Source organism: Lissotriton vulgaris, chromosome 4_1 (genome assembly GCF_964263255.1).
Source record: "Lissotriton vulgaris chromosome 4_1, aLisVul1.2, whole genome shotgun sequence".
Taxonomy (NCBI): Eukaryota; Metazoa; Chordata; class Amphibia; order Caudata; family Salamandridae; genus Lissotriton; species Lissotriton vulgaris.
The window spans coordinates 1,398,355,549-1,398,383,372 of NC_141691.1; the positions used below are offsets into that span (position 1 = coordinate 1,398,355,549).

General features: G+C 42.7%; 1 protein-coding gene across 1 annotated transcript in view; it reads left to right on the top strand.

The window, feature by feature from the left end:
* The window catches only part of LAMA3 (laminin subunit alpha 3), a 1,118,674-nt gene that overhangs the window by 577,482 nt on the left and 513,368 nt on the right, over positions 1-27,824 (top strand). The window contains exons 23-26 of the mRNA XM_086917979.1: positions 3,639-3,795; positions 5,465-5,597; positions 12,375-12,517; positions 20,765-20,859. Of these exons, the coding sequence (XP_086774105.1) occupies positions 3,639-3,795; positions 5,465-5,597; positions 12,375-12,517; positions 20,765-20,859 (528 nt within the window). The remainder of the gene's footprint in view (positions 1-3,638; positions 3,796-5,464; positions 5,598-12,374; positions 12,518-20,764; positions 20,860-27,824) is intronic.

A 27,824-nucleotide genomic window follows, 5' to 3' on the forward strand; every position in this document is an offset into this window, starting at 1 on the left:
GGGTACGCGACTAGGTCCTGCCCTAGGGGTGGGACCAGGAAGGGGGGTGGTTACACCCCTCTCCCTTGCCGGACTTTCCCCAGGTCAGGGGCTGGGGTGCCCCTGGAACTGGTTCTAGCCGGCAGATGCGTAGTGAGCACCGGGGTGCCACTCCGCAGTCACCTTCCTGTAAAGCCCTGCCTACCCAGGATACACAAAACCCTGTCTGGGATGGTGCGAGCACCGCCCCGGACAGGAAACCCTTTGTCCAAGCTCTCCTCGCTGGAAGGACTCCCAGCAGCAGGAGGTCAGACTCGTGTCTGTGGTGGCAGCATCCATTTTGTGGAGCTGAGGCTTCAGTTAACTTTAACCGGGGTTCACAGTTACGTACATGTCGTGTCCCTCTAGAAGGGTGGAATGCTAACCCCGTCGCCAGAATTGGTGAGGGGTCAGTATCCCGATTCGTATGACACCTTACTCGACATGTCTTGATAACGCGATACCAAAGTTAGCGATATGGGATGCGTTATCATGGAACAGCCATTGGGTCTTGGTTCCGCAAGCTGCAACCGGGCTCGGCTCGTGCCAGAGCCCAATTCACACGATTCCACGCATTCTGCCTTCAGGATTGTCAAGGCCTGCCATTGGAGTGACTGATAGGAATTCGGGTGTCCACTTTAGTGTTAGATATAGGTATACTATATCTAAAGCAAGGGCGAGTACGCCACCTTGCCCCAGCTGTCGTGCAGCCAGTTGTGTCAGATTTAGATGGCCATCCAGGGGTGGCATAATACATGCTTCAGCCCCTGGTAGGCCCTGGGTACACCTATGCTCTGAGTTACAGGGTCTGATAAGGTGGCCCAGTTCCAATTGGATAATGCACCTAGGGTACACATGTCAATTTAGTGAGAGAACAGCTAGGCTGTGGGTCTGATTGGCAGGCCCACAGCCAGAGAAAGTCGTAAACCAGTGAAACAAAAGCAAAAAATCTGGGTGATCATAGGATTGCAGACCCTACTCTCCTACACAAGTTAGCACTTATTAAATGTAATAAGGAAAACAAATGTTATCCTATAGGATATGTAGGCCATGCAGTAGTTAAAAATGAATTTAAGATTTTGCACTACCCGGACATGTAAAACTTAAAAGTACATGCCCAATGTTTTAAATACACTGCACCCTGCCCTCTGGGGTGTTTAGTGCCTACCTGAGGGATGACTTATATGTATTAAAAGAAAGGGTTGGGCCTGGCAAATGGTTTATTTTGCATTTGGGCCTGTCAAAAGGTTTATTTAGCCAGGTTGACATGGCAGTTGAAATCTGCACAAACAGGCTGCAATGCCAGGCCTGTGACTTGTTTTACAGGGCTACTTAAGTGGGTGACACAATCAGGCACACTAGTAGCATTTACTTTACAGGCCCTAGGTACATGGGGTACCACTTTACTAGAGACTTACAAGTACATTAAATGTGCCACTTGGTTACAAGCTTAGTCTACCATGTTTAAAGGAGAGGGCACAAGCTCTTTGGCCCTGGTTAGCAGTGGCAAAGGCACCGATTCACAGAACTAACCTAAGACAAAATCCTAAACTTACTACCATTTACTCATTTTGGTATTCACAGAAGATACTTACTCATTGATGAGTATGTGCCTTCGGTGAATACCAAAATGAGTATGTGCACTTACTCATTTTGGTATTCACAGAAGGCTCTTACTCATCAATGAGTAAGTGCCTTCTTTGAATACCAAAATGAGTAAGTGCCTTCTGTGAATACCAAAATGAGTAAGTGCCATCTGTGAATACCAAAATGGTAGTAAGTTTAGGATTTTGTCTTAAGTTAGTTCTGTGAATTGGGCCCAAAGTGTGTAGAGTCCTGAAAGCTAACAAAAATGAGTTTAGAAAACAGAAGGGGTAAGATCAAAAGACCAACAAGGACTGTCTCCCTTGCATCTCTGATGGGCTCATTGAGCCACAGACAGTGAGAGTTCTGTGACAGCAACTAGAAAAGCATAGCCTGCTATGATGTCGGGTGCAACTGGACTTGTATTTGTGGTTTCACATTGAAGTTTCTTGACTCCTAAATTGGTAAATGTCAACGAGGGAGGGTCCATCATGTCCCAGAGAGAACTATGGCAGTGCAAGCTTGTGCAGGTGTGAGCTGGAGGACTAGCAACGTAGAGAGAACACAGTGGGGAGGATGATGAAGGACCGCAATCTGATTCTTAAGACTGGAAGTGGGCACGAACAAGGCTAGGAGATCTGCCTGATTTCTTCAGACCCACATCTGAGAGGTAAGCCTGAGCATTTCACCTATTCCCACCCAGTGCCTATTTAAGCTGGTCGCTGCAAGTGGGGCCCACTGGCACACGTTTATGGGTACCAGAACTTAATTTTCCATCATTAGACTCTGACAAGAGATAGAAAGGACGAAAATGGAGAAAGAAATTAGAAGAGCATGATAAAAAACACTGACAAAGGGAGAAAACCTGGATGAAAGAGAAAATTCAGAACTGAGTTAAAGGGGCAAGGAGAATGAGGTGGAAGATGAAAGAGCGATGAAGTGCACTCAAGACTGAGCACCCTAGGTTTTCAGCACCTCCAACATTTGACAGGTCGGATATAGGCTTCTGAGAAAAGGTTTGGTCAACAACACTTATTATTTTACAAATTAAGCGCTTTTCCCACCTCATGCATCTTGTCCTTCTCGAGCTCGATGGACATAAGTGGACATTTTCAAACGTGATCTAACTCTCGTTGAAACAATAATAAGGAATAGGCTGTTCTGTTGACTAACAGTTCCTACAGATAGGCACACTTTCCCAGTTATTGCTGCTAAGAAAGCTAAAAAGAGGAGGAGTTCCTACCTAGGCTTCCTGATATTCATATATGTGCCAGTATGTGGTTGAATGTCGTAAGCTGTTTTTCCCTTTGCCAGAAGGGTTTTAAGTCTCACCTAAGACAGCACATGTGCCATCTCTTGTGAGACCTTTTGTTACCATACAGTCTGCTAAGAGCTGCCCATTGCTTACCATTGGTTGTGTTCATAGTCACTGTCATTTGCTTGCTTTTTATTAATCAGATTCCGTAGGCTATCCTTCCTCTTCTTGCCCTTGTCCCTCCACCAAAGCAGGGGTGCATTACTGTGTCCTACCATTGCTCAAGGTTTCAGCCAATACTTTTTTCTTCTTGTTCAAACAATCATCATGAGGGCTTGTGTTTTGCAGCTGTCTCCCTGGTGTACTTCTCCTCCCTCCTTGTTCCTGTCTCATTTCTCTCTCGCTGAACCTCTGCTGTCCATCTGCTGCCTGTGTGCTCTCTCGGCCCCTCCCACCCGCCCTCTGTTGTGTCTGGGTGTTTCCCCCAGCCCATCTTCCCACCCTTTATGGTCCATGGCTGTACAGCAAAGCTACAAATCATTCCCAAAAATCAATAGCTCTCATAGGCAAGACCTATTGGATTTGCCAATGCTTGTTGTTAGTTTTGGTGCAACAACAAAAGGACATTTTGACAGTATCTAAATTTATGAGAAGTGGGATATTTTTCAGTCCAGATCCGGTGTGCATAAGATGAATGTGGTATAAATTCACTAATTTTCAACATAACCATATTACATCATTGAATACTTTCGTTATCTTTCAATATTTAATTTTACATCAGGCCTGAAAAGAATTTCTTCTTCCCCGACTTGCACCACATGAAGTATGAGATTGAAGATGGCACCGGACCAAATGGAAGAGGGGTTCGATTTGGCTACGATCCACAGGAATTTCCCAACTTTAGTTGGAGGGGTTATGCCCAGATGAACGCAGTTCAGGTATGCAGGAGTTAATGGATGCCTCTATGCTATAAAAAGATGACCACTTCCTGGAACATTTTGTACTTGTAGTTCATTATAAGGTGCCTGCTAGTCACCATTCACCGGGATGCCTGGGCCAAGAAAACTTGTGTGGTGTTTTTAATGCATCTTTATTCACCATTGCCACTTAAAGTAATTGAGCTCCATCACAGGAGCACTAAAGATGATCCCCCTTGATTCTGTTAACTTAAAACCTGCACTTGGAAAATGGAACTGTGGCATTAACTGGTCATGGGTAACATACCTAAACAGCTAAGGGTGCTTCTTTCAAAGCATGGCTTGACTACTTGCGGCCTCGCCGTGCAGAATGATTTTCCTTATCATCATGTGATGCAGCTCGTTCTTTACTGAATTTTGTGTCCCCCTTCGTAGCCTGTTATATTCAGGTTTTTCATATTATTCCCCGTGATCCACTTGTCTGGGAAACATGCGAGTATTCCTGTTGTGTGTTCATACATGTTGTCGATACTGGGTCTTTGCTTTTTTTTCCGCATTGTATACCCCCTTTCTTAGACTGTTACATATTCGTTTATTGTACTATTCTCCGTGTGTCATTTGTCTGGAAACTATGCATTTATTTGTCTGGGATATATGCAATTATTCCTGTTGTATAACCTTACTTGTGGTCAATACTGGATTTATGTCCTTCCTCCCTTCCTTTATAAAGTGCTCTGATATCCCTCGGGATCTTGTTTGCACTATATAAAACTTTATAAATAAAATAAATCTTTAATCAAATTGAGCATCATAAAGGAGGATTGCAATGCTCCTTTCCACACCAATTGTTGCCCTTGGGCTGGAGAGGCGGGGTGGCAAACTGTCAGTTCTCCCAGAATGCCAAGTATTCTGGTGGCAATGATGCCTGGTGCTTTATTATAATAGAAACAGGTAGCTACTTTGAAAGTGGTGCACTGTGCACTGCCACCATTAGTACCAAGTAGTGATTCTTTTCAGTGATGTCACAATGCTTTCTATTGTTTAAGGAAGCCTAAACACTGCATGAGTATCTCACACACTGTATCCTCCTCTCTCACTCGACCTCCCTGTATATGATTAACACTCAAATGCTATTGAATTTTTCAATTCTATACTTAGCATTTGCTCACACTTCATTAGTTCTCTTGCTTCAGTTTTTTGATCTTTTCTCTTTTTCACAGATTTTAGTTTCTATTTTCTCCAAACTTCTCTGCATCCAATTTCCACATCTCTTTCTATTGCCCTTTCGCTTCAAATTTATGACTGCTTAAAAAATGCCCTTCCCTCTTCTCTTTTTATTTTTTATTTTCCCAAACTAGAGTTACTAGTGGCTCTTTCTATGACCTCCCCTTCCTTCTTCCATTGTGTACTTCACTGTGTCAATGTGGCTCCCAAAAGGGATGTGAAAGGGATAATCTCAGTTTCTGTGGGAGCATGTTATGATTCTAGCAGTGCTTGTAAGTGGTTTGAAAATGCTGCTGTGTTTGCATTGTTCTACATGTATATGTTCTATCTCCATTGGTATTTGACTTGGCATGCACTTCATACAGCAAATGCATGCCCTCTAACTAGATTGTTAGATTTTGCGTGACTCTTTATCTAGTTTGTCTAACCTACACTTTCTGGCTGTCCATTATCTTCTGTGTTCTAGAATGAAGTTCGGGTAAATTTGAATGTCGAAAAATCTAAACTGTATCTGTTCCGTGTGATCCTGCGATACATTAACCCTGGAAACGAAGTCCAAACTGGTAGTATAACTGCGTCTCAGACACGGTCGAACAGAGGTAGGTGGATTATGACCGGAGAAGTGAGCAGATGACATAAGCATAAGGTGGGGTGGAGGTGGTGAATGCCTTTAATGCTGACCTTTTAACTTCACTAATAGCAACATTTCAAGTTTGCAATAAAAATTAATAATTTCCAATGGAAGATTCTCAAAAGACATATTCTGGCTGCTGCACAGGAATAGCTCCATGGATGCTGCAAAAGGCCAGACCATACTTTCAAGTAGTAGAAAGATGAACATTTGACACTGCTGGACCCAGATACACTTTTATAAAAATAATAATAAACACTAGTCTAAGAGCGTTGCCAGGTTAAAACCACAAGATACCCTCAATATAAGTTCAAGTTCAAGTTTAAAATTTGTATAGCGCACTACTCACCCAGAGGGTCTCAAGGCGCTTGAGGGAGGGGGGGTACTTTACTTATCGAATATCCAAGTTTTTAGTTGTTTTCTGAAGGAGAGTTGGTTCTGTGTAAGGCGGAGGTGGGTGGGGAGAGAATTCCAGGTCTTGGCCGCTAAGTAGGAGAAGGATCTTCCTCCCATGGTGGATCTTTGGATGCGTGGAATTGCGGCGAGGGCTTGATTGGACGATCGTAGTTGGCGGGTGGGGGTGTAAAAGGACAGGCGCGTGTTGAGGTATTCGGGTCCTAGTTCGTAGAGGGCTTTCTGGATAAATACAGCACTCAGTAAACTAAATTATTTTACTGATTAATTGCAATTTCCTATTGCTATTACAAGACACATTTTATGACTTTAATTGGTCTAAAACCATTCCTACCAAGACAAGCTTTATTACCACAATATATAAAATACTTTTACAGTGCATTAAATGTAAAAGTACCCAAAAGGCAATACATAAATACAAATTCTTATACATTATAAGCATCACAAAATACGAAACAAAAAAGTTTTTCAAGAATTACTAGATTAACTCAGGTCACTGTGTAACATATCAATATATGAAAGTGCAAACTACCAATAGGATAGCCTTCAGAATGTTCTGGGTGAAATAACATCAGTCAAAGCAAATTCCCAATTAAAGGTGGATAATTTTACTTTTTAGACTGATGTACTGATTTTTGAGAACCAAAGTTAGTTTACACCTTAAAAGTAAATGAAAACCATCACAATAAAAGAAAAACACAGAGAATATAAAAAAATTACTTATTAATTTTCAACCCATAGCAATTTTATCTAACAAATTCAAACTATGTGGCTCAATATAATCATACTTAATACTATATCATCAATGCTTACGTTGTTAGAATATGTAATCCAAAAGATACATGATATGTCCTCCTAATTTAAAAGACAGTTCCATCAGCCAGCCTCTCTTGTAAAAAATATTCCAAAAACATTATTGTCACTCATAAATAATTAGGGTTATTGCCGCAACCAGCCTGGGTAGTAAGTTGGAAGTCACCCTCTAATAGTGGGATGTTGTTTATGTGCCTCCTGGACTCTAATGTCTCAAAACTGTATATCTGAGTTAACTAAGTGGGACAGCTGGGTTGCTGGGAACAGTGAAAGAGAATCTTGCATTAGACTCTCCAAAAACACTCAAGTGCAGGGGACCACAGACCCATCAAGCCCTGCAATAGAGCTTTGTCCCCTAAATATTTGTATCCTGAAGTGAATCCTCATTGTCTTTGAGAGCACGGCCCTCAGATGAGATACATACCAAACTCCTGCAACATTCAGTTGTCACATTCTTGTCAGTCACTGTAGGGTAGAGTATTTTGCTTCTCAAGAAGCCACATACAAAAGATCTTGATGGGGCATTTCATCTTATAGGAATCTCCTTTAGGCAGTGGCTTGTATGCCTTCTTTCTTTGTTTAAGCTTGACTCACCAACACAGGCAAATTATGGGCTCCTCCAGTTGCAACTTATCATGTCATTTTATTGACGGATACAAAACCTAGCTCCAAACTATCCTTAACTAAAACTGCATGCTTGGAATACATTCTCGTGGGCTTCACTCTAGGTTCTGTAAGAGCAATCAATTTTTATTTTAGTCTGGCAAAGACAGTTTTTTTCCTAGAGGCCACCAGGAACTGTAAGTTTGTAGCTCAGTCTAGTCTGAGTGTTACTTGTATAACATCAACATATTTACTGGTATCCAGGCTCTGGTGCAGCAAGACTATGACTGGTTAGTTAAAAAATGTTATCTCCTCAGTGAGGTTGGTACAAAGACTCCTAAAACACTGATTACAGGGCCCTATAATTTATCCGTCCCTCTCATGAAGTCAGTGCAAACTTTATAATGTGCGTCGGGAAAGCTAAAATGTTGCCTGTGATGAATATTAGCTACCACCTGCTCTGGCTGCATGATGCTGACTACCCACATGTTTCTTTGAAGCCACTACAATCTAAAAATCAGTCAATTGTTCTTGCTTTGTTGCCCAATCTTTCTCTTTGATGGAGGGATGTAGCTTAGCCATGATATGTATGAGGTAGGCAGAGGTACTGGTAAGCTGGACGCTCATCCAACTATCAAATGGCATGTTAAATGTATTCATATTTGAATAAATACCCAACCTGATTTTTCAACCAGTTCTATCTCTTCGGTCAACTGTTACAGCATTGGTTGGTTTCAGGATTAACTTTAGCCGTACCTTATTGATATCCACAAGCCCATGCCTTCTAACAAAAAGCAATAACATATGATGGCCCGAACAAGATGTTGCAACAATATTACACAGTATCACCCCTGTATTTAGGCAGCTTCATTGATTGATTTGTGAGCAAGGCTGCAATTTAAAATGTCTTCTTTTAAAGAAGGGATGCCCATCAAGTCACATCTTTTGCTTAGTGAGTGAAACTGAAATCACTGTTTGGACTAGGAGATTTCAGTGTGATGATGCTCCATGGCTAGAGATGCTAATATTTTTGAAAAAGGAAGAGTCCTTTTCTCAATGTGAAATTAGATGCAATTGAGGTAACAAACATGTTGTTGGAATGGCTCTGTCGGACGGTTTGAACAATGAAGAATGTGAGTGAATGATAATGAGTTAAATCCATCTCTTTTTTTATTTTTTTATGGCATAATTTAAAAGCCTGTAATATAAATGTGCAAAGTTGTGTCCTTTACATTGAAAAATGATTAGAAGGAGAAGTACTGGGAGACCTTGACGTCTTCTACAGTGACCTGCAAAACCCCATACTTTTTTCCACGTTAAGCATAATTCTTTGCGGAAGCAGCTATAAATACCTGGTATGGATTCTCCCTGCATACTCTCACTCCTGGGCACTGCCTTCTTCCCTCTTACTCCTCTCTATAGGAGATAGGTCACATAAATCATATGGTGTGTTAGGGATATACTTTTGGGGTTATGCTTTTGTAACATTACACCCCTCATATTCTGAAGAGCACTGTGCAACTCAACCATTGCTGAAGATTTCAAGCTCACAAGTTGCCTAGATGTGATAGTCTAACCAAATTAAGGTGTTTTTAAACTCTATTTAGAATTATCTCAAATACAATAAGCAATGGTAAACATATAGATCAAATTCTCCTGTTGACCTCAACAGAAAAGAATCTAAATGGATGCATGGACAACACATTTATCCAGGTTTCTACATTAAGATATTAATCAATACTGTTCCCTACCTCATCTAATATATGCAAAAGACATACAGGTATTCCACAATGTGCCAACAGTTTTCGAGAAAGGTGGAGTTAGGAACCTTAAATTTTGCGTACAGGTGAGCTAATCAGCATGGGGGAGTTGCAATTCCTGCACCCCATCAGTAGATACCAGTGGCAGTCCATAATGTGAAGCAGGGGTAGGGCAGGCACTCACATATGTACACTCTTTCAGTTGCACATCCACATGTTCTCACCCAGCACATACACATGCTCACTCCAATTTACAGCATGTACCCAAGTACAGTTACACAAACATTCATAAATGCACACAACATTAAAAAAAGCTTCCCGGGCGACAGTGGTGATCTCGGGTGTCAAGAGGGCAGCCTATGTTGTTTCCTGGAGACTACGGGTAAGAAAGGAAAAGAAGGAAGATCCTACTGCCTCCTCCCACTGGCTAACCTTGTCAAAGACCAGCCAGTGCGCATAGGGCCTTCCTTACCTTCCCACAGAGTGGGATGTGGCCAGTGAGAGTTGCTTACCCCACCCAGAAGAGTGCCACAGATGGACACGGCCCTGGGCACTTCAGTGCTGTAAACCAAAGCATTGAGGTCAGAATCTATCAGTGATGCTGCCCCTCATCATGAGGAGGCATCACCGAAGACTGTGCCGGGCTAAGAAGGGCACATGCACCGGGCTGTGATTTCTTCAGCCTGGCTAATTTTGGCTCAAGCAGCCAGGCGCATGCGCATTTAGCGCATGGTGAGTGCTTGGTTGCCTGACCCGAATATGAAGTTTCTGTAAAGCTGACTGTTTCTCAGTCTGACAGACACTTTTCCTGCTTCGAAAAAAGGTAGATTGTCATGACTTCTCCACCCTTAACGGGAGGCCACAGCGGGTAGATATGTGCAAATGGCTTCCCATATGTCTTTAGGCCCGGAGGTTGCAGGCTGTAGTTCAGCATATATTTGTAACTGTTCATTCCAAAATGTAAGATCTGACAGTCACATTTTAGGAGTAGGTCCCCTGTTTTTGCCACCTGTCATATAGCTAGTAGAAGGGAGATTACCACAAATATTCTATATACGGCGGAAACTGGTTGCGCCTAACCCAGGGGTGCTAGAGTTCGGTCTAGTGGTAGAGGATTGTCTATTATTTTTGAGATATTGTTTCTCACCTCAGTGCAGAACTGGTGTATTTGGGGGCAGTTCCATGCAAATGCAGGAAGCCCGCCTCAGGGATACCCCATCGCAAGCATTTATAGTTGAAAGTGAGCCCACATTTCCATAAGCTTAGTAGAAAGTGAAACATTCTATGAAGGTAATGAAAGTAAATTATGTGGAGTGGTATACTGGGTGATAGTACCGCTGTTAATAAGCATCAGTATTCCTGTTCTTTATGAGGTAACGGGATGTAAACTGCGCCCTGCCATAGAAAGCAGACGTTTGATCAGTCTGTCAGTTTTGTCCTACAAGCATGATAAAGCCTGTTCATCATTTTCACTGATAATAGTATCTTCAGCACGGTGGACCCATATCCTCAAGTATTTTACAGAGCCATCACACCATATTAGATGATCGTCAGGCATGAATGTTTTGACATTGGGTATGGAGTGGAAGATGACAGATTTGTCCTAATTGATGATGATGCCTGAAACCTCTACAAATCTAATGAATTCCATGAGAATTGGACTGAGGCTAATTTGGGGGTTATATATGCATGGTATCATGTGCACAACCCCACTAAAGGATTGTGTGATATGTATCTAAGGGCATTTTTGGCATGTTGGTGAGACATTTTGGCCATTAAAGGTTCCAGTGGCAGTACAAAAAGTAAATGGGACAGCGGACATCTTTGCCTAGTGCACCTTAGGATATTGTGTGGAGTACGTTTAAACCCCTTTTTTAAGACATGCCATGGGATTAATATATAAGTGTCGTCATGGAAGTCCTTTTCTCCTCTCTCTACCTTAGCAAGAGATGGTGTATATATACCCAAAGTGATATCCCCTGGGGGTATACCTCGCTGTGTCATATCGAACTAGGATGACGGAAAGAATGACCCTTGTACATAGTTTTTATGTCGGAGATGTTCAGCCTGCTGTCCAGCTGTGAAACCAAGAATTCTCATGCACAATGAATGAGGCTTAAGCCTTTCGGAGAAAACTCCAGGTCCTCTAGTCATTATTTAAACTAGGTTGAATGTCAGCCCTACGAACCGTTATGGAGTGCAATATAAGGGCAATGTAGGTGAAAGGTGCATTTAGTACCTGAGCAGATATTGGGGTAGCTATATAGAACATAACAAGAGAAAGTGATCAGAGAGGGAGAAGAGAGAGCAAAGAAGGTGGGATGGAGAATGGATTGATGAAATAGAAAGAGAGAGCCAGAAGATGAAGGAGGTGGACTGGTTTGAGCTTTTTTGCCAGGACTGCTTTTGGATCCTGTGTTTAGCCCTGGGAAGAGGCTGTCTGTTCCAAACAGTGTTGTCAACATGTTTCTTTGCTCTCTTTTACTGACACCTCTGTACTGTATTAAATTACGGATTTTCCCTATAAAAACTATTTTAACAGTCTCATATGGCTTTGGTATGCTTATTTTTATGGGTACTAGTTTTAATGACAGGTTTCCTAGGGATTCATTAGTGTGTGACATCTCATGCAAATGTCCCCTTATATGTCTACCACAGTAAATTATATAAGAATCACTGGGGGAAAACTCACCGACTGACTAATTTTGTACTGCATAAAATGCCAGACATAACAGCATAATAGAAGTGTAACGTCATCAGGAAAAAAACGAATTGTGCCTTCTATTTGAGAGCCCATTTCCAAACCCACAAGGAATACTTGGGGCAAATACTCCTTTTTTCAAGATGGCAGTTTCTAGTCCTGGAAAATAGTTGTATATTGGCAAATTGAAGATAATCTTGCCGTACTGACTTTGGACTCTATACATCAACCCAGAAGGTGTTGTTATCTGAGCAAACTTTGTGATGTTTAATCATGTATCCGAAATAAAGTTCAAGTTTTCTAGAAATGTGCCTAATATGGTACAGATTGATTTAAAAATCTCTTCTTTCACCCTTCTCCCTTTAATCATTATCAACTAAAAGTACAAAGCGGTCATAATTTATCTCAGAATTCGGTATTGTGTCATGTAATTCTTATTGTACATTTTTAACAGGGGCAACTCAAACCAAAGAAATTATCTTCTCCCCCAGTAAGGAGCCTGCTTTTGTTACAGTCCCTGGCAATAGCTTTGCAGATCCATTTTCATTCGTCCCAGGAACATGGATTATTAATATCGTGGTTGAAGGAATCCTTTTGGTAAGAAAACTGGCACGTTTGGGTGGAGTTATGTAAATTAAAAATGGCACCAATGCAAGTCAATGAGATGTATTAACCCATTTTGAAGCTCTGCAATATCAAGATATTTATTTGATGTTGCCAAAACTGGGAGCATTTTATGTGCTTTGATATTGGTGAACTTGGCAACAAAGTTCCAGCTATAGATCACTGGGAGTGAACACGAAATGCACCAACATTCAAAATATTATTAAGGACACTGTATTCATTTTTACATATTAGAATTAAAACCGACTGAGGCAACACTGACTTCTACAACTACCCGTATCTCCTCAATATACTGCGAGACATATATGTGAAATGGTCTCACACACTCAGACATCTACTGAGCCCAAAGTCTTACTTTCAAACACCACGAATTTGGACCAACTGGTGTCAAGACATTATGAATGAAGAACATCAGAGCTACATTTATATAAAGCTTCACGTGTTGTCCCTAGTTCTACTTTTTGTTGCTGTCACTTTGTCCTGCAACTCTAAAACGGAGCAGAAACCTACAGTTCTTTGCAGGAATTTCCTGAATAAATATTTAGCCTGCAATCTTTTGTTACTTTCTCCTCACAGCATGGGGATTAGTAAGGTACTTCCAGAGTAACAGAGATTAGAGGTCTATGATAACCAATCATAACCAATGCTTAGCAGAATGCACATTTATGTACATCGGAGTATACTTGATGTGTTCTCTAATCCAGGATTAAAAGTCTGAGTTAGAGTTAGGTAGCATACAAAATTAATTCTCTGAACTCAGGAGGAAGTGCTGACCTATAAAAATGAATCTGGGTGAATTCCGTCCACTAATTAGATTTTATGGTGGACGGAATTACACCGGTACATTTGGATTTGGTACGTCCCCTGTAATCAGTGAATTATCAGCTAGCAACGATGGGCCTTATAATGACTTCAGCGGTCCGACCGCCGGACTGCCAAAGCCACATCCACCACAAGACCGCAATTACGACTGGACTGCCCGGCCAGTGGTGTGCCGTCCTCGGTCATGGCTGTCTGCATGATTCGGCTTAGTGAGTGAGCCTGAAGCCAGTGCAGCAACCCAGCAGCTCCTGCACTGTTGCATGTTCACTGCTGGTATGAACCATGTTGTGCATGCTGCACAGTGCACTCACTACAGTGCAGGCATAGGGGGCACAACATGTGCCTCCAGTCACATAACAAAATGGGCAACAACACCCGGGGGGCCTTGTTTGGGGCCTCCTACTTGCCATTTTGCCAGCTTTTTCATGGTGGAAGGCTTGCGGAAAGGCAAGTCAGAATATTGACGGTGGTGCTGGGTTCTGCACCACCTCCATTTCTCCTGACTCTGAACACCGCCAACACCGTGGATCTAGGATCCTGGAAGTGCCGGCAGTGTTATGGCAGGCTGATGGCTGTCCGACCGCCAGACTCGTAATTAGGTGGTCGGACTGCCTAGGTTACGGCGGTTGGACCACCACTACAGGCTTGGCAGTCTCAAGACCACCCAACTCGTAATAAGCCCCTTGGTCAGAATTAGGCCCTAACTCTAATTTGCCCATTCAGCTAGTAAATGGACTGCATATGCATGCTGGTTGCCTTATAATGTTATTATTACAATTTTTTAATGTATAATTATACTGTGAGTTATAGACTAAAGTCATCTAACCGCACAATAATAATAGTAATCTAAATAATAATAATGTGAGTGATAAATGTATTGTTTCTATTATTAGATGGTGAAGAAATTGTAATTGTATTTATTCAGCACTTACTACCCCTGACAAGGCGCTAAAGCACTTTACGGTGAGCTGCACGCTACTCCAGAACCCAAGGTGGATTAGTGATGTAGTTGAATAGGGAAATATAAGTTGTTAATTGGAGACATGTGAGTCTGATTGTTGGATTGAATAGTAGTAGTAGTACTGGTGTTGTTGTTATTGTTATTGCATAATTATTGTTATAATAAAGTCCTTTAACTTATGGCCAGAAATATCAGAATAGTGTCACTTTCATGAATTTCTACAATTTTTGCTTAATAAAAACTTCATAGATAGCATTACTGCAATGGCTCATGAATGCGTCATTCCTTGGGTCTTTATTTACTACAGGCATCACTTTCCCCTGTCTTTATCATACCCTTCCCTCTGTTGAAATCACCAACTTTAGCAACCTGAAATAAAAGGTTGGCCCACTTAAAACATTCTAAGTTAGATTTCACAGCCACAAAGATTTGGACTCCACTTCCAGACACATACATTTCAAATAACCTATGCACATCTTATGATCATCTATCCGGTAATACTACAAAATGTACAAATTAAATGTACTTCTTTCTCCATAGAATCCTTAATATTTTTCTATCCTTACAATTCTGCCCAAATGTGATCAACCTTAAAAAGGCTAAAAATAAATAGCATTCCCAGGAACAGCATGACTGCAAAATAACAGAAGGGCACATTTGAAATTAAGTTATGAGGGTCTCATTTGCCACACATCCAGTCAAACTACTGCGTTCAATGTAAAGTAAATGAAAAAAAAATCACACCAGGTATTTAAAAGCAACACTATATTGATAGAAATGGTAAAACTGAGCCACTTTGTCCAATCCTGTGTTCAAAAGGCATACAGTAATTGGACAATAAGACCTCAAATCTTTATTTTCGGTCATTTCTACCTTAAATGTCTTCCTGGAAAATCTTACAAAATGAACAAGCTCATTCTCTCTGAACCCAAGTCCCTCAATGCTGAATTATTCCTCTTGTACACTTGTGACCACCCACTTCAATTCCAAAATGCTGAACATGTCTCACTAGCCGTGGCATCTAGCTCGCCTTTGTTGTTGACATCAAATGCCCAGGATTCATCATTGACCAAAATATCACCAAAGTACCTCACATCTCAAACTAACCAAAACGACCACATTCCAAATTCCCCTTTTCAAACTATGCCAAAAATTGCCTCTTTATTGCCAGGATGAGCATTATACTAATGGTAGAAAAAGAACTCCCACACACTCACATAAGAAAACACCCACTCATTTGCACTGGCACATTAAGGCTCACACTGACATGCACTCATATGTATACATGCAGCATTAGAGATACTTTGAGGTTTATCTTGAACTGTTTTCCTGCTCTGGAGGCCTCACTTCTTCCTTCGCCTTGTGCATCTTGCTTCCTATCACTAGCTGATGCATTTCCTGTGGCATGTATTACCCTGCATTACAGGTAATTGACAGTGTAATTGACATTGCAAACCTGATTAGTACCTGTGCTGTCAATTACACTATTAGAGTAACACAGAGACTGACATTGACCTTCGATTGCTGACTTAGAGTGCTCTGTTGGAAAGCTGTAGTCTCGATTTTCAGGTCCCGCTTCTCTAGCCGAGTGTTGTGCGTTAGTTCTCACTTCTCAAAACCCATAGACAGTTTACAAATCTGATAGCCTACTGTCTGTCCATCACACATGCACATTTTGTTCGTTTTCCACCGCGAATCTGAGGACCTGGAGGTGTATAGCAAATGCAACATTGCATAGTTTCTGAAGTGATTATAGATAAAGAGGTGAGTAGTTGGGCCTCCAAATACTCTAATGAGCTTGCCACTCCTGCTAAGCTGAATTTCTGCGTTGATTTCAGAAGCACTTATTAAGTTCACATTTCATTATCAAATGTACACTTTTAGTTCATTCTTATGCCTGTCATCTACTAATCAAGAAACCAATGTATTTGAATTCTATTTGTCCACTGGAAGCTCTTTTATAAATTTAGAAGTTCCTTATTTTGGTAATTTCTAATATAACAAGCATTTACAATGCAATAGGTCTCGCTTTAGGAAAGTTTGAGCTATTAGTATTGTAAATGACACATTTTTTTATTTATGTTTTGTTTTTGAAAATAGATAAATTAATAGCTATGTCATTTACAATGCTAATAGTTATAACTTTCACAAATGCGACACCTATAGCATTTCTAATGCAATATGTGTTGTATTTACGTGACTTAGATGTATTGATATTACAAATAACAATGGCTGTTAATTTTTTCAAATAAATAATACTTAAATAAGTTATTGTAATTTATAATGGCAATAGCTTAAACTTTTGTAAATAACTTTTGTGAAGATTATGTTCAGAGTATTTTATTGTGACGAAAATCCAAGAACAGAAGTGAAAATTTAACATCTTTTTGTTACATTTGTAATAAAACTTGAAACATTAACAGAACATATTTTAACCAGTTGTTGAATGGTTGCACAGAGGGTGAGGGGGTGTGAGGGTTAGGGGGTGTGAGGGTAAGGGGGTGTGTGGGTGAGGGGGTGGGGGCGTGAGGGGGTGTGAGGGTGTGAGGGGGTGTGAGGGTGTGAGGGGGTGTGAGGGTGGGGTGTGAGGGGGTGTGAGGGTGTGAGGGGGTGTGAGGGTGTGAGGGGGTGAGGGTGTGAGGGGGTGGGGGGGTGAGGGGAGGTGAGGGTGAGGGGGGTGAGGGTGAGGGGGTGTGGGGGGGAGGGGGTGAGGGGGTGTGAGGGTGAGGGGGTGTGAGGGTGAGGGGGTGAGAGGGTGAGGGGGTGTGAGGGGGGTGAGGGTGTGGGGGGGTGAGGGTGAGGGAGGGTGAGGGGGTGTGAGGGGGGTGAGGGGGTGTGAGGGTGAGGGGGTGTGAGGGTGAGGGGGTGTGAGGGTGAGGGAGGGTGAGGGGGTGTGAGGGTGAGGGAGGGTGAGGGGGTGTGAGGGGGGTGAGGGGGTGTGAGGGTGAGGGGGGTGAGGGGGTGTGAGGGGGTGTGAGGGGGGCTGAGGGGGTGTGAGGGTGAGGGTGTGTGAGGGGGGGTGAGGGGGTGTGAGGGTGAGGGGGTGTGAGGGTGAAGGGGTGTGAGGGGGGTGAGGGGGGTGAGGGTGTGTGAGGGTGAGGGGGTGTGAGGGTGAGGGGGTGTGAGGGTGAGGGTGAGGGAGGGTGAGGGGGTGTGAGGGTGAGGGGGTGTGAGGGTGAGGGGGTGTGGGGGGGTGAGGGATGTGAGGGTGAGGGGGTGTGAGGGTGAGGGGGTGTGAGGGTAAGGGAGGGTGAGGGTGAGGGGGTGTGAGGGTGAGGGGGGTGTGAGGGGGTGTGAGGGTGTGTGAGGGGGTGTGAGGGGGGTAAGGGGGTGAGGGTGAGGGGGTGTGAGGGGGGTGAGGGGGTGTGAGGGTGAGGGGGTGTGAGGGTGAGGGGTGTGAGGGAGGGTGAGGGGGTGTGAGGGTGAGGGGGGTGAGGGAGGGTGAGGGTGAGGGGGTGTGAGGGGGTGTGAGGGTGAGGGGATGTGAGGGTGAGGGGGTGTGAGGGGGTGAGGGGGTGTGAGGGTGAGGGGGTGTGAGGGGGGGTGAGGGGGTGTGAGGGTGAGGGGGTGTGGGGGTGAGGGGGTGTTAGGGTGAGGGGGTGTGAGGGTGAGGGGGTGTGAGGGTGAGGGGGGGTGAGGGGGGGTGAGGGTGAGGGGGGGTGAGGGTGAGGGGGTGTGAGGGTGAGGGGGTGTTAGGGTGAGGGGGTGTGAGGGAGCTGGTGTGAGGATGAAGGTGTGTGAGGGTGAGAGGGTTGTGAGGGTGAGGGGGGTGAGGGGTGTGCCCTGAGGAAGAAGACTGAGCTCCGGGCACTGAAGAGTACCTAAGTGGAAAGCTTGATGCCTCTGCCAATATCTTTAGAAGAAATTCAACAGATCACAGAATTCGAGGACTGCTTAAAGGTGGCCGTCCATGCAGTGAGAGGCGGGCAGTGGGCCTCCCTTAGTAACAACTTATTCCAGAGGACTGGGGAAGTACAACAAATTCAGAGGTCCCTCCTTCATGAACATTTATGAGCTTTCCGAATCACCAGATGAATGCCTCCTCCATGGAATTTGACTGGTGAACCACAACGATATGAAAATGCGAGTGGTACACCTTGCCAACAATGGTCATCAGGGTACAGTTAAGACTAAGAGCCTCATACAAATCAAAAACAGGTTTCCTCATCTATATGACAAAGTGGAACAGGATGTGCCAGGCCACCAGCCAATCAGAATCTCGAACGTTCGTCATCACTGAGGCAATACCTGAAGGCCCCTGGATCAAAACCAGTGCTGACTTTAGGAGTTAGCCTGACAGCAAACATGTGTTGGTACTAATTGAGGATTACTCAATATACCCATAACTGGAGGTAATGAACAAAACTGCAGCAGAGGAAACGATCCCCAAAATAAAAATAAAACAATAGTCATGTGTGGCCACTCCAAAAAATTCCTCACCGATGGACTTCTATTCCAGAGTCGGGTATTAGCAGACGACTTCCGTCGCAATGCATCAAACACCACATAATCACACTGAGGTGGCTGCAGGGAAATGGTCTATGCAAACCTTAGTCAAGGTGGTCTGCATCGCAAAAGCCAATTTTTAGCATGCAGAATGAACGATACACCGTTCTAAAAAGACTAATCGCCAGACACCTCACAGTCCCACCCGAAAAACTCCAAGTCAACAGTGCTTTGGGTGGAAAGAGACTCAATATCACACCACTCCTGCTGAATGCCAGATCTGGAGTACGAGAAAATTACCAAAAGGAAATGAATAAACTAATCAACAATGACGAGTGAAGGCATCCATTCTGACAATAGGAGACTTTGATGTTCCAAGACTGCCAGGCAGACAGCAAGTTCTGGTTGTCCTTCGAACCCAATCTGTGGGCGGTATCCTGACGATGGGGCATGATGGTGACAGTGAAAATGATTTTGCTATCGTCTGGTCACTGCGGAAGCGCGTTTGAGCCAGTTCCTTTGGGCGGGACTTCCGTCTTCGGAAGTCCCGCGCATGGGCCCATGGAGTGCCTGAGAGCGGGGCTCCCATGCCCGAGGGAGAGCCCCGGCTACAGAAGTCCCGAATGGCGGTAAGTGGGGCTTAGTTCTAGGGGGGAGGGGGGTGCGCTTGTGTGTGTGTATGTGTGCGATGGCGGCGGCGGCGGGGGGAGGGGGGTCTTTGTATGTGTGCGTGCGTGCGTGTGTGTAGGTGCACTGGTGTGTGTGTGGGGGGTCTCTGTGTGTGCGTGTAGGTGCGCTAGTGTGTGTGTAGGTGCGGCGGCGACAAGGGGGGGTGTGTGTGCCTGTGTATGCGTGTGGCTGTGTATGTGCGCATGCGTGAATGTGGGTGCGCATGCACGCAGTCAAATCCAGCACAAGAGAAGCGCGTGGCACCCTCTTGTCCCTCATTCCCCCGAGACGGGCAGCTATAAGTCTCCAGCTGGATGCATCCTTCGGATGCAGTAACAGCGAGACCTAAAAATGGGATGTGTCATTTGGTCAATCCAGAAATCATATTTTTCTTTTATGACCTATTGTGTGCCTTTTTGGTCATTTACTCATTACCTAGAGTAATTAACTATATTTCCTAGACTGACTATATATTACCAGTCTTCCCTCTTCTCTTTACAGTGATATATATATGTTTAAGAACTTTAGGCAATGTCAATACTGACTCCCATAATTCATGCCTTTTTAATTTTCAATGTAATTTAATTTCAGTTGCACTCAGACACTTTCCATTCAAAGAAAGCTTGTCCAAAGTAGGTTGTAGAATTCATGTTTGGTAACCTCAGTCATTTCTTCAGTAAAGTTGTCCTTGAACAAGTTATTAAAACACATGCATTTCTATCTTACATTGTCATTGTCAATAAAAACACATGATTTAATCGGGGCATGACTCACAAAAGTACTGATAAATCAATATTTTGTCAAGCAGACAAACACCGGAGATTACCTTAATATCAAAATCTTGGACCAGAGGCCACAATACACACCTTTATTTACAGATGTATGTATAATTGCAGTTTTTTCAGTCTCATCCTGCAGTCACCAGTAGATGTTTGTAGGGGAAACTAAATATCTACAAACCAGAACTTTGGACTGGGAATAGTATATCTGTCCCCCGCCCATCTAGAGTCCAAAGCTGTGTTAATATGCCTCTTCCCAAAGTAAGTTGATGTAATTTTGTACCCTTTTAGACCACTGAGCCTGTGGTTGGAAAGGACAATAATTAAATTGAGCTGTGGGGAATGTACAAAGATATTCAAAAAGCTTTTCTATACTTATGTTCCACTTGATACTTGTAAATTGCCATTGGCCTTCACTGGTACAGTAAGAGTTGCTGTTCCACAATCATATCTAGGGTGGGCAGCAAAATGATATCTTGGGTAGAGAGCTGAAACTTTTCTTTACCATTAATTAACTCATTACATTTGTCTGCTCCCTTTCAGGATTATATGGTGCTTCTACTCAGCGATTACTATGAAGCTCCCATCTTGCAGCTGAAAGTCACTGAACCGTGCACGTATGCAGTCCGTGACAACAAGTTAGTAAATGTGTATGACTGTTTTACCAATGAACTTTTTTGTGTCCTTAATTTTCTTATAGCAGTTGTGAAATGTTCTTTTCGTGAGATTTTAGATGTTATTATAAACATTAATATAAGTGTTATAGTCAAAACCAAAACGACTAACATTTTCCAGATGCTATCAAATAACTGCTGTTGAATTCATGTTTTTCAGCACTATGGCTTCAGGATTCATAGAAAAATGAGGAAATCTACAGATCGTAGATTTACACTTACAATTTATGTTGAGTTCCTCATTTTTGGAGACTGACAACATTCAATGCAGTATGTCTCAGAAATATACGCATGTTGTACGTATCCATACATATTCTTACTGCTGTAGACATACCTCTCTGCATTATCTACAGCTCAGCAAAATCCACGAGGTTAAGTGCTGCAAAAATGACAGTACACAATATGTGTTCTACAATACTATGCATTCAATTAATTCACTCAAAAAATATCATGTCATGGTGGTCTGTTGACAATGTTTTTGTTTTTCAAAAACAAACCCCAAAATCACGGGGTGTTTCTGAAAAACAAAAAAGTAATGTCTCTGACGCACATGGAGTATTCTCCTTGTTCTTTAGGGCACATTTCTTCATCTTCCTGTTTGCGACCCTGTGCCAGTCACAGCCATTGTGAACAGGAAATAGCAGCATCAACAGGTCTTCCTTAAATATATTGGGCCTTCCAGCCCTCTAAAGCGAGCCGGCGGCCTCTTATGGATGGGCCATGAGTGGGGTGTTAACCCATGGCAGAAACGGCTGAGGCTCTGCCACCGGAATCAAGGTAGTTTCCTCTCCTCTAAATTGGTAGAGGAAACAGCTCGTTGATGGACGCGGCATCCGCTGTATTTTGGCATGTGCCCTACACTGTCTTACTGATGCCTCTAAATGACCTACTTTTTAGGTCGCAGCCTACCAGACAGTGCAGCTGTCTGGTTTGCTAAAGACATCTTGGGGACTTTTAGAAAGTTGACCTAGGAATGCATTCTGCCCATTGATTACCCTTGGCTTTGTGGTTTGTAACTCACATTTTCTGGCTTTTTATTTGCTGGCTTGTTTTGCTTTAGGCGCTCTACGTTCAGTTCGTCCCTCCCGTTGCCTAAAGCATGTTTACTGTATTCTTCCACGAACTCCCTTTATGTTAACAGTCCTTTAAATCTTGTTCTTATCCTGTCGCATTTGCTGATCATTCAAAGACTGAGGTCAAATATCAGGCGCTGTCTTCATCAAAACTTTATTTTGGTTCAGAGAACCATAAAAGTACACAATAACAAATATCTCAATAATAAATGAATGCATGATATAGAAACAGAAATAGGCAGTTCATTACAGTACAAACTAATATTAAAATAGATTAGATTCAAAACATATTGCATCATTTTACGACATGGCACAATCGAGAGTTTCTATACTGAAGCTATTTCTAAAAGAAGAATACACAATTCATTTAAAATAGATGCAAAATAAGTTAAGATCTTGTTGCTTCTGTATGTGGTAGAGCACAATAGAGTACCTCCATACTATAACAGATTACAGAAAGACAAAAACATCAAAAAGAGAAACCTGGAAGTAAACTCTAAAATTGGTCCCCTACGTCGTCCGTAATGTCTAGTAATATACACTTTTTCTAGGGTAATCAAGCACCATCTATTATAGGTAAACTTAAAGTGCACAGTGCATACAATAAAAAAGAACTAAAAATCATTAAAGATAGTAAAATATTAATCACTCTTAAAATTGGAAATTTGTCCCAGCAGCCTTAAGTCTAGTGTGCCAAATAGATCTTAAAAAGTTGGAAACTGAGTATACAGTGGTGCACCTATTATCTGACTTCCAAATTCTCAATCCGGTGTACCAGTTATCAAGCTTGCTTGAGAATTTGACAAAGAGGAGCAATCCAGTGAGTACCCTGTTTTGCATAAACATAGCAAAAGAATAAAACATGTTATTCATTTTCCACAGTTTGACAGCCCATAAGACATAGGTTAGTAGAAATACCATTATTTTTGAACTACAAGGAGGTGAACAATACTATTGGCAAGATCCCAAGCCTGAATTTAATAAACAGGGATCTTGAAAGTGGGTCCTTAACATAGTCCATAAATACCTCAAATTGTGGTACACATTTGATGGACAAATATGAACCACTGATACAGTCAAGATTCTATTGCAAAGAACAGCATTCCAGTAGCAAGAGTTGACTGATTCTCTGGCACTTTTAGGTATAGTAGAGGCATTCAGTCAATATTTGATTAACCCGATACAAGCACCCATATTTTTACATGAGACACCTAAAGGATTTTGATAACCAAGCTGTTGTGCACTATCTCCCAAAGATAGTCTTTGTACGGGGCCAAATCCTCAATCGTCGAGAACCTGATACAGTATAATACAGGTTTGAGATTTGTCTGAGATTTCAGTTAAACCTCAACGGTACTAGTGGGGTGCTTTCGACAATCTCAGAAGTCATTTAATAAAAGCATTTTTGCTTCTATCAAGTAGGTCGAGGTTACAGTGGCCCCACAGATCAGTCCCATATAAAGCTGCCCCACATGCTTGAGCCTTGTATATCTCTAAAGCTGGAGCGATTAGGTATAAGGATCCTCTATTGGTGAACCTTACTATGGATCCAGCTCTGTGTTTAAGTGTCAGTGTGCTTTTTCTATCTGGGCCAACCAATAATGGGAGGGCCTTAATATGAGTTTGGCAGAGCAGGAGCGGGACCGCCTCGCTTCGGCACCGCCAAACCTGTGTGCCCACCGCCAGATAGATCACTACATTTTTTGTCACTGGTGGGCGGTTCTTTGGCAGTGCATATAAAAAAGGCACTGCAATGGGAATGCCAAAGCAAGTTCCTGCAGGGCATGGACTGTCATGTCCATGCCCTGCAGGAACTGGGGGTGCATGCAGACAGAGGGGCACAACATGATCCTCCCTGCAAGCATTCCCTGGTGCAGAGGCAACAGGGGGCCCTGTAGGGCATCCTTTGTTTCCTCACTGCCTCAGTTTTCATGGCGGGGTTACTGTCATGAAAACCGTGGTGGAGAGGAAACACATAATATGCTTGGTGGGGTCACAGCAGCCTCGCCAAGCATATTGCGGCCTCAAGATCACTGCAACACCACCAGGGACCGCGGATCCCTGGTGGCAGCACCTGTCCCATGGCAGTCCGACCACCCTAATTGTTATAGGGCGGTCGGACCACCAACTTGAGTTTGGCAGTCTGGACCGACAAACTCATGATAACGCCCTATCTCTCGTAACCAGGTAATCAAACTTCTGAACCTTGCTAGACTGCCAACCTCTAAAATCACATTCCCTCTCATTTTATTCTGATTGCTCAATATTATAAATTTAGTTTTGTTATTATGTTTTTAAGGCCATGGTTCTAGAAGAATGAACTAAACTTCCCCAAAAGAGCGTTTAGGCTCCTTGAGGTTTTGAAGAGGAGAAGAGTGTCATCTGCAAAAAAATAGGCCTGGAACCTTGGACCCAGCCATTTTAGGTGAGTTGTTCCGGCAATGCAAAAGATAGGCGCTACATCCATTAATGAATAACAGAAATAAGGTGGGGTACCGCCAGTGTTTCTCTGCCCGGGCCCATCTAACCCTAGCATAATTTCCAGTGTTCAATTGCTGAGTCATACACAATAAACCAATAGGAACGCCAGCTTTCCCAATGACCCCCCACAGCTTGGCCCTGGGAACAAGGTTGAATTCTGCTTACAGGCCTATGAATGCAAAAAATAATGAACCCCTTTCAATGTCAACTGCTTTTCACTTTATGGTCAAAAACCATATGCTAAAACTTATGTTAGCTTTGAACCATGATTGGAAATGTGTCAACACATTATTTGTCCATATCCAATCCCATTGCTCTGACAGGAGTTGTTTTCTATAAATCTTTTGTATTGTCGATTAGATTCATAAGACGGGAGTTGCCTGGATCTTGTCTAGTTCCTTTATGGAAATGGAAATGATTTCTGCCTCTTTCCATGAGTGGGGTATAGCGGCATCAGCTGCTATCGCACTAGACAAAAAATTATTATATAGGAGCCCCAGATAAGCAGTTGAGAACAAAAGACGTTAGCAGGAATTCTGTCAAGACCAGGGACTTTTCCCACTTTCTGCGCTTAAAGCACACTAAGGGTTTCTTCTTACGTAAAGTCCACTGGCTCGCCTCTTATTCCTATGGTATAAGAGAAGATCTTAGGGTTGCCAACCTCAAATTCTGGCTCAGCATAAAGAGCTGAGAAATGCTTTATCCGTTCCCCTGCAGATAGATGACATTTAGGGCGGGCATGCTTCCTATTACCCTTATGGGTCACTAAGTGCTAGAACAATTTAACCTCCTTTCCCCTCGATGCTTCCAGCAAGTCCTCCCACATCTTGACTTCCCATTTGGATTTGCTAATCTTAATTACATTGGTATCATTCCTTCTAGAGTCAATGATGTCGGATCTTATATTGCTTTTCAGTGCTTTCATCAGTGGTGCTCTACAGTAGTGGTAAAACAAATTGTTTTTTTCACAAAAACAGGGTTCAGTCTAGCAAAGAAATCTTTATGAACATCCATAATCTCAGAGGATGTATAATTCTGATCTTTGAGTGCTGACAATGCTGCCTGACTATTTCATATATCTCTTTCTGTATGTGCTCTGTCCCAGAGATGTCCACCCATTTCATGGTGTGCCTATTATTATCCAAAACTGTTAATATGGAAATTGGTACCCCAGGACAGGATGAATCCTTATTTGAGACCACTTCAGTTTTAAAAAGAGAGGTAAATGTTCAGTTTCCTGCATGTCAGAATCTCCATATTGACCAACTCGTGCCAGACCCTAACATCCAACAGTATATAATCAATATTGCTTTTGTGCCCCCCCCTCTTAAAAGTCGGTTTAACTCTGGAATCTGAAGTAGAGCGGCCATTGCACACTCTTAATCTATGTGATGCAGTTATGCCTGCTATCTGTAAAGCTGTCAAGGACATCCTGACATTTTTCCACAATTGAAATACGCTAGCATTCATCATGTACCCTGGTCCTCTCTAATAAAGGTGGATAGGGTTCAAAATAGTGTTGAGGTCGGCTGCAATGACAAGATAGTAGCCCATACCTTGGAGTTTTATCAGTGTGTTTAAAGAATTCAGGATTTGGGAGGGTTTGTTAAAAGTACAAGACCTATTATAAACATTTACCAGAAAATACGGGGCCCCTTATTTAGGTATTAATTTAGGAGCAAGAAGGTCTGGGAGCCGGTATCAATAACCTTGATTGCAAAATTAAGAGATATTTTGATCCATAAGGTAAGACCTCCCAAAGGTCTTCCTGCTTCTGAAGCCATGGCTTCAATACTGTATGTAGAAAACCTCTGTCTATACACCTTGTGTAATGCCCACGTTACTTAAAAGAGAAATTTGATATTTGTCAATTAAATCTCCCTACTCTGCATCAATCAATGTTGTTTTCATTTCCAGCTTTATTCCAGTTTGCCAGCTGTATATTAGTTGCCAATTGCTGTGGGAAGGAATTAATACTTAATTTGTAGTCCAAACTGCCGGGGAGTGAATCAAAAACAATAGGATAACAGGGAGACGCCTCTCTGGCAGGATGGACAACATTCCCGGGCTGTGTGACAAAATTCAGGAACTGCAGAAATTCTATAATCCACTACAAAGACAGCGGGATTGTGCAGTCAATCAACTGCAATCAATCCCTTGTCAATGGAGATACTGAGAGAGCAGCAGGATTAGGAATGCCTTCAGCCCCCCTCCCTTGCCAATGCCTGGAGGCCTCAGTTTAAAACAGATTTCAGACCGACGTTTGACATTCCTCATCCAGAGGAAGACCTTATTCTTCAAAGAAACTTTATCTTCAAAGGATCCGAAAGGTAATTTGGAGACCTTTGTCATAAAAACAGTGATACCCACTTGGGGTCACAAAGTACTTGCCAACTTGGGATCGTTGCGTAATCAAGTCCCTTTTACGAAGAGCATCTTGAAAATATTTGGGACCGATAGGCACAAAGTTTGACGAAGAAATACTAAGCGTTTGTGGAAAACATGGATGATGAGTAAGGAATTGATTTGCCCCACAGTGAAAGGTTGAGTACTTAAGTAAATGTACAGATGAAAACTGCCGCGAGAGGAGTAGAGGTTGGCTGTTTCTGTAAATGTTAGAAAACCTTAGTTGATCAACATTTCTAAAATATTTTGTCGGCCCAATGGGTAGAGCCTGTGGCAAGTCTTTGGGACAGGGCCCTAAAGTAGGAGGCCTTATAGCCCCAGTGAACAGCCCACAAGGAGAGTAAGAGAAACCACCAGCTAACTTGGCAAGGGTACTTTTTATGTTGAACAACACTTGTTTTAGGCCATTGACCTCATCCCTCAGTTCTTTAATAAGGCTGACTTGTAATTGGACAAAATATATAATCAAAAATATTGTGTTATAAAAATATTGTGTCTAGAATATCACAATAACATTAATATCATGAATATAAACATGACATAGCTAGGGATCAGTATAAAGTTTCCCTTCATATGTATAAAAAGCCTATACTGCAAGCAAAGGCGGAGCATTATGAGTCTCGCTTAAACAAGGCTGGGAATATCCAGAAAGAGACCTTTAAAATCTTATCTGAGCTGAGCAAGAAACCGGAAAGCTCAGAAATTACCATAAATTGTAACACCTTTCAGGGATATTTCCTAGAGAAAGTGGAGAACATCATCTCGGAAATAAAAAGTAATACGGTGAATGGACTTGCCCTACACCCTGACCCCTATAATCCCACTGATTGTACCATTGTGGAGTTCCCAGAGATAGATGCGCTAAGTTTGGAGCAATTGATGGGTAGAACTAAATCTGGCTCCCCAGCTGACCCGTGCCCCCCTAGTGTATTTCGCGTAGCACGCCCCATTTTGGAGGAGCGTATTATC